General features: G+C 28.7%; 1 protein-coding gene across 1 annotated transcript; it reads left to right on the forward strand.

The window, feature by feature from the left end:
- Nucleotides 1-650: 650 nt before the first annotated feature.
- Nucleotides 651-8,609, forward strand: MS3_00006260 (uncharacterized protein; the record flags this gene model as incomplete). Its single annotated transcript, XM_012942442.3, has 2 exons — nt 651-993; nt 6,633-8,609. The coding sequence occupies 2 exons, from the start codon at nt 651-653 to the stop codon at nt 8,270-8,272; spliced, it is 1,983 nt and encodes a 660-aa protein (XP_012797896.1). The 3' UTR covers nt 8,273-8,609.
- Between the last annotated feature and the right edge of the window lie 240 nt (nt 8,610-8,849).

An 8,849-nucleotide genomic window follows, 5' to 3' on the forward strand; every position in this document is an offset into this window, starting at 1 on the left:
TAAATTCAGAAATGATCTTTCAGTAATCTATTTATTATTACTATTCTAATAAAAAACTTAATGTCTTTCATACATTTGTAAATTGCTATTCATAGGTTTTATGAAACTGAAATAATTTAATATAAAATACAGCGATTTAATTAATAAATAGAATTAGTCTTGTATTTCGTAAATCAGTTAAATCTAAATGTTTATATTAAGATAACATAGAACACCTACACATAATTGTATACTTCTATTTGGAACGAAATAGGTTTGTGTGTGTGTGTGTGTGCGTAAACTATTCAAGTGTATAAAGTACTCTGTATGTATTTAGTATATAGACAAACATACAAACACATTTATGTATTCATTTGGGCACTTTTTCCTCATATAGGTGCTTTTTATGACGGACATACAATCTTAACACACCTTTATTTAACATAGCAAAAATTATTTTGGCAAATACTTTAATATTTCTAAACTAGATTAATCAAAGTTCACTATCTTAATTCCTTTTACACTAGGATCATTTTAGTTTATTATCTATTGTGTTTATATTATTAAAGGCTTCATTTTAAAAGTCAACATTAAACAGACTAAATAACATTGGATAAGATATTGAGTATCATAACATGAATTCTGATGAATAATTCTTTACTTCAGTAAAAATGCAATCTGCTGAATATTCAATTTCATCAACAACTGATCTTATAACTAATAGTACATTTAATCAATCATTAACAGAATCATCTACCCATATAAATGATACTTATATATTAATAACTGAAAAATATTATAATATTGTTACATCAAACTTATTAGATACACTTAGTACATTGACAACATTATCCATTCATCATCATGATCATACAACGATACACTCAGAATTTGCATGTGTTCGTAGTGAATTATCTGAACCAGATTTTCAACTGTATGCATGTTCTGGTAGTAAAATTACATCATGGATTGCAAGTATCTTTTTGGTAACAATGAGTATATTTGGAATTATAAGTAAGTACTTTTAATATTTAATAAGTAATTATAAAGTGATTTTTAACAAATTCGTTTACTGTCATTCAATAATGATTAGATTTTATATGATATAACAGATATTAGTTGAGTTTCATATCGAAATGCGATAAAGTAAAGCATAGAATAATTGAGATTCAGTTAAATCACTAAGATAGTAATTATATTCAAGTTAACTACACATGAAAGTAAATTATAGACACAACAGAAATGAAAAGATGGATGGTGGCTAGCAGTGGAATCCAGGACGCGCGTTTCGTCCTATTTGGGACTCGTCAGCTTGATGAAACATGCGTCCTGGATTCCACTGCTAGCCACCATCCATTTTTGCTTAAAAAGCTTGTGACTTAAGGTTATATCGAGGCAATCCGCACAGGATGCACATATGCCAACATGAGACTGATCAAATACAGTCCTAAATAACAATTGGAAGATATAAGTAAAACAACACCAAGTGAATTTAACAAAGAAATGAGATTGAAAAATAAGAATTAATATATTCCAACTATGTATTGGAATGATAATAAGAAAATTTTAAATCTAACTCTCTAGGGATCATAATTTCACCTAACTAATGACCTTGAAATGGGAAAAAAAGCTAACTAATCCGTCTGTGCTGTGTGTTACTGATGTCGACAGATATAAGTAGTATGTATCATCAATCGAAAGTGAAATGTCTGGCGGTAGAAGATTAAGAAGATCTAAGGAAAGAAAAACAAGGACAGAGAATGATAGAAAAATTTCCAGAAGGAACAACCAAGTTTGAGACAATTTTTTATTTAAATACATTTGATTGTCCCCACTCGTGTTCGCGTTCACGACACGTCGATGTTTCCCATTATTCTCTCTATTGTTTAAGTATTTAATTAAATCTATTTCTATTATAAATTAGTCTTAATAAATATCAAAACAGATCACAAGGTCGAGTATTTCATAATTTCACTCTATGATCAAAATATGTAACTTAACGTTCATTTAAAATGAAGAAACCATTTCGAAGAGAACTTTATGAAATGATAATTACTGTAATCACCTATTGTACTTTTAGCGGTTTATTTGTAAGCCTAGTTAAATGACAGAAAATCACCTGAATGGATCATATGATATGGAATATTGTTTTTCAAAATGTTAACAAATTTATCTATCACAAATGAATTATATTCACTAAATAAAAGATAACTGAAGAAGTATGTTATTACTCCGGAAATCTACAAATCAATCGAATATGTAATAAGGCACATTTTCACAAAATAATGGTATACCAAGGAAATTCAGTGTATTTTCCTTTTGATTTATGTAAACAATTGATTCAAATACCTTTTTCTTTCCAAGGAAAATTGAACTTACGAAGATAAATCCTTGAAATCTTGTATAAAAATACTAAATTCAAACAAACATAATATAAACAATGAGTTTGTTTTAATTCCAGGTTAATTATCAGAAATATTTCAGGGAGTATTCGATTGAAGAAGATAAATCTCTTTTCCAGGTCACTCAGTAAACCGTTAGTTACTTTTAACGTATACAATAGCAACTCAATCGAATGTACATTTCCATCATGTCCTATATTGAGTTTGGTTGAGTGTGTGTTAGCGGTGAAAATTATTGAGAAATATCAGTTATCTATAATTCTCTTCTTAATAATTCGATTCCAAACAACTTTACATGACAGTTATCTGATTCCAAAGCACTCAGGAATTGTGAAATACCAAGTTCTTATGTATCATAAAAACAAATATATTTCTTCATAAGTTAAACCCTAAAACTATAATTATGTAGCATAAATTTTATGTTTTACACTATCTAAATTTATCCAATTCTCAAAAAAGGGTCAATTGAATATTTATAATAGGTATCAATACCAAGGTTGAAATTAATAGTTTCAAATATATTAAGCATTGGGTAGAAAGTTAATAAAAAATATATGTTTACTTATATCCCAATGAGTAGAAAAATTGTATTTTTGTTGTTTCGTGACCTAATGTTAGCGAATTCTTCAGATTACTATCTAAAAATACTATTTAAACTTGAGTTAATTTAACTTCGGTTATTTACTTACTCTGAAGAAGTGACTTAAATGAAGTCACGAAACATTAGAAATATAATTTTTCGCCTTATTGGGATATAACAAAAATATATTTATTGGGAAGTGTTAATGTTTTTTCACATTTTTAACTTCATTCAATATATAGTTAATATATTTTATTCAAAAAAGGTACATGACGTTTCGAAATAACTTTACCTAATAATAAGATTGTTAAGTGATTGCAGAAACATAAAAGTAACCTTATTAGAAATGTAGTTTCGTTTTTAATGAAAACCAGAATGTCTCACTCAATTTCGTGGATTAGTTGAAGTTGGACATTAACACCATTGGATGCCGACCGACTCAGTGGTCTTGAGGTTAAGCGTTCGCGCGCGAGACTGATAGGTCCTGTGTTCGAATCTCGCGGAACGGGATCGTGGACGCACACCGCTGAAGAATCCCACGATAAGACGAAATGGCCGTCCAGTGCTCCCAGTTTTTCCATGGTGGTCTAGCTTCAATTGACTCATGATCTCAACTATTGAAATTAATATGCTATCCACTAAACCCCCTTCTGATATTTTATTCTGTTGAATTAATTCTTCATCATTTCTTTATAATTGCATGAATTACATTAAAAATTAATTCATTTTATGAAGGCAAACCAATGAATATGTAAACAAAAATATTCTTCTCATTAAGTTCTCCAGTTTTAAACCTGCATTTTAAGGGAACAGCCGACTTTAAAGGAAATATATCTTATGCAATACTACAGTATAATGAATTGACGATTTTAAGTAAGCATTAAGTACAATGCAAATGACTAGTATGTAGATTTATAAGTCAGTTAAAATTGTGAGGTTACTTATCAAAACAAATATAAGTAGTATGGAGTGAGAGAAATAATAATGTAAAGTACATATTAGATCAAATATTCGGTCGAAGATTACTTAGTGTATAGAATGATACTAATTCTCTATGTATTTACAAGGTTGGTAACGATAATAATTATGGTAGCAATGCAACACTTATGTGGATAATAATAACAATATTAAAACAAGGTTGAGTTTTATGTTGCATTAATTATAAAGAAATGCATCCGCTGTGATTAACTAATGTCTAGTAAAAAGTTAATTTTCATGAAGCTATTTGTGGACGTTTTAATGATTCAAAATTAGCTGCTATTAATAACTAACACTAGTTGTAGAACTAAAAAGAAACACTAGATAAATGCTTCATTCATTTTGAAACTTCCTAACTGGAAGGTAACTATAACTTTCATGAGATCGAACACAAGATTTCTGCATTGTCCACTTCTCCAATCAAAATTCAGTAGTTTATATTGTAAGGTTGGATAATAATATTGGGCTTACTTGACATACTGAAATAATACCATAGCATATTTCAGTGTTTAAGCTTAAACTGTCTAAAAGATTTGTCATTGAATCCATTTAAGTGACACTTATAGACTTTATTATACCTTTATCGTGAAGTTACAGTTGTGAAGTCAATAGTATTGTTGCGCATAAATAAATACAATTATTGATTTCTGCAACTGCCTTCTCTATGTTTAATCAAAGCTCTTTTCAGTAATACTATTCTAAGAAGAAGGTTATGGATTATTCAGTTTTGGTAATGATTATCAAATCAAAGTATAACGACCTTAACTTGAGGAAAAACTAAATATGAATAGGTAAATGAAAATGTATAAAACTGTCTGTATGACACAACTATTTTTTAAACAGCCACACAGACGTGCACAGAAAAACAATCTAAGTAGAATTTTATCAGACCCGTTGTAATTCCTATTAATTAAAAGTTTACTTGAAAAATAAAAATCGAATTAAAATTAAATCTTCTAAAATTCCTTGAATTCTTTTATGGAAAGTCTTTATAGTCTTGTTATATTTGAAAGTAGTTTACACTGATTTCAAGCACAAAATTCAGATCTGATGTCGTTCAGAAAAACGATGGAAGCTCCACGACCAAAATATCCAGCTCAGAGAACAAAACTCCATAAAAATCATCCACATGAGCTACAAATCTTCTCCACACTGATTGCAACTTGAGCTACATGACTCGATCAACAAAAAAAGACTCGACAAGTATCACAGTGGCCATTACTTATGGATCAGTCAATTATAAATATTTCAGTTTAATAGCAAATCATTTTCAACCTAAATAGTTCACTAGGTACATCTCATATAATCAAGCTGAATGATGCATGTTTGAATCTTATAGGGTTTATCATTTCCCGATAAATGATCCAATTCAATAAACTGAAAAATGATAAAATGAGATAAAATGAAACCATTCTACACAAGAAGATGAATTTAATCTACTTTTTTTTGGGGAAAAATTAGTTGTTTATAAGTTTCAATATCTACTTTGTACTACTTGAAATATTTATACCAATTTTTACTCAAGCTTAAACTAAACTGATGATAAAAGTCAATCAGTATATTGAGTTTTCAAGATACTTGACTTGATAATACTATTGTGGTGAACGAGAACACCACTGAGGATAATTAAATGTGTGTTAATACAATCTGACAGAATATCTTGGTAAAATCTGAGAATCATACAGTAAATATATCATTTACAAAATATTCATTATTTGTCTCAGACTGTGTTGTTGTTTAGTTTCTATACTAATCACTCTCTGTTCCCGTCCTCTTCTCTTTGATTTTCTCAACTTTCTACCGCCAAATATTTCACTTACGATGGATGATACATACTACTAATATCTGTCGACGTCAGTAGCACACACCACATTACTACATATTTCATTCATTCTTAAGAGTTGTTTAGATTCTCCTGTTGCTAATGTTAAGATAGTCAAGTGATCAGTCTTTTTTGGTGTATGTACATCCTAAAGGGATTGCCGCGATATTGATGTTATTTTACTAGCAGTTTTAATTAATGTATAATATTCCTCATTTATTGTACTCAATGGCTTATGTGAATTTAATTATAAATTGCACATTCCGGTTCTCGCTTCTAGTCATAACTGAGAAGAAAATTCTAAGTATAGTTTTTATATTTATTGAAATTATAAATGTATAATGGAATAATTGTTATGGATTTTTAACTAAGAGAATTAGTTTGTCAGTGAAAAATATTTTCCATATTACAAAGTCATTACAGCTTATTAACTCTAAAGTCAGCTCACCAGTTTACTTCCAGATTTTCATCAATCTGGAAGTCTTGATATTGGAGTAGTTAACAACAGAGACAAGGTTATTTATATAGTTATAACTTATGATCACAAAAACCTTCCAGAAAACATATAAATTATATTAATAGTTTATGAATCTGAACAATCATATATAGTAAATGACCCGACGTAATAAATACCTGATTTCCGCTTGTCTGTATTCACATATTTGTGCAAATAATTTGGCAAAATGCCATCCTTTCTCAGATTCTACTTTATTTATTTGCATTTTTCTAAATATGTCAAATTCAACGAAATACTCCAAGAGTAATGTATTCAGTATTATAAATCATTGTATAATACGTGTGTGCATTTGCTTTTTAACTTATATGTCAAATGATAAAATGGTTTTTACTTATTACCATTCTTTATTTTCAGAATGTTTGACCGCTCATGGAGTACTCAACATATTTGATCTACGACGTACTGGAATTAGTTTTCCAAAACGGCCAGAATTTTTAGTACTCACATGTTCAAGTTTACCGTTAGTATTTAGCGTTCTATCAAGACCTCTATTCACACCATTATCACCTACGCATAAATACTTCATCTTAGGCTGGGGAATGGCACAAACACGATTCTTTTGTGATCTCTTCACTAGAACCGCTTCGATCTATCATCTTGTCTATTGGGTTTACCGTACACCAATAATAAATTTAATCTGGTACATATGTTTTATTTGCAAACTACAGTGTAATAAAGTACGTGATGAAACGAAAAGATTGGCGGCAGCAAGAAAAGCTACGGTAAAAGCTACAAAAGCATCACCCAAACGTCATAATAAACAACAACCAGTTGGTCGGGGAAGAACCACAGAATGGGGTTACACTGATAAAAGAAGAAAATCAAGGTCAAATAAAAGTGTTCGAGGAACTACTGACACAGTAGCTGTTACACCTATTTCATCATCAATCAATACTCTAACTAATACGAATGAAATTAATACTCCAACGAACCAAGTTGCCAACTCTAATGGGATAAATTTAATTGCTGCACAACCATTGTTTATTGGTCAGAATAATGTAATAAATTCACCTAATCAATTACCTGGAATAATGCCCAATTTAAGTGGTTTAACGAATCCTTATGGTCAAATGATTCCTCAAAATATGATGACTACACCTGATAATTATAATATGTTCGATAATGGACCAATTGGACAACAAACTAATCCATATACAATGAATATGAATTATGGAATAGATTATAGAATGACAATGAATATGAATAATTATATTAATCAAGTAAATGCCTATAATCAATCTAATTTTATGTATCCTATCAATGGTGGTATAAATTCTGATATTACTAAAGATTCTATCAATAATACAATCAATAATGATAAACCATCAATAAATGATAGATCAGAAAAAATTTCAATCATTAAAACAAAACATAAAATTGATATTCCATTACCAACAAAACAATTTCTTTATCGTTGTAAACGTATTATACCAGGTTGTATTTATTTGATATCATTTTTAATAACATTACCATCTATTACAGCATTTGAATCCATTGAAGAAGATGGTATGATATTGACACGTTGTACAACAATGTGTCGTTCATATTTTTATTATGATTTAATTATATTAATTACATTACCAACAATATTTGTCATTGTAGCATTTTATTATTCATCATTAAGTAAAAAACAAATTAATGGTGAATTAAAAATGACCTATCGTTTAAGATGTTATTATGTGACATTTATATTATTAAATATACCAATGTTTGTATTAATGTTAACATCAATTGGTTTTAGATTAAGTGATAAACCATATCGTAATATATATGGTACTGGTATATTAATTGCTATGACAGCATATCATACAAATTTTACATTAAAATCAACTATATATACAACTGGTTGTAATTGTATTTGTTGTTCAGATCATTGTTTAATAAAATATCCAAAAATTAATCGTTTAATTATATCATTTACAACACCAGTAGCTATAAAAGATAAAGAAGCATTATTAGAAGGTATAGTTATACCAGTACGTATGGATAAATAGAAAAGATTTAAAAGAAAATTTTTAAAAAAAGAGAAAATACTGGAACAATTTAAAAGAAATTGATTATTTTTTTGTCTTTTTTTCTTTACTTTTTTTTTCTTTTAGCAAACTGTCACAATGTTGTTGTTGTTTTCCTTTTCTTTTTTCTTACAAACCATTATGTTTATCATGTGTAAAATCTCTTATTCTAATGTATATTCAATGTTAAATGTTTAATTGAATAGTGTGTTACTTGTAGATAGTATGAGGGTATGCTGAATATTAAAACAAACAAACAAAAAAGCTTTATTTTTAATGATCCTATTCTTGACCAAAAATAAATTGTTTATTTACAAAAGTGTTATTTCATATTGACTTGAAATGTGACTTTTATAATAGTTACTGAGAAAATTAATTCTAAGAAGCTATTCTTGGTATTGTTTACTTGAATCTTCTAATTGATATTTGAGACTGGTAATTATCGATCATCTAGTTGACAAGTCTTAAATAGGATGAAATGCGTGTCCTAAATTTCACTACTAGCCACTGTTGTGAATTTATGGCCCTCTAGTTATTACTCAATCTACTCAACAATCAA

This window comes from Schistosoma haematobium, chromosome 2 (assembly GCF_000699445.3).
Source record: "Schistosoma haematobium chromosome 2, whole genome shotgun sequence".
Classification (NCBI taxonomy): Eukaryota; Metazoa; Platyhelminthes; class Trematoda; order Strigeidida; family Schistosomatidae; genus Schistosoma; species Schistosoma haematobium.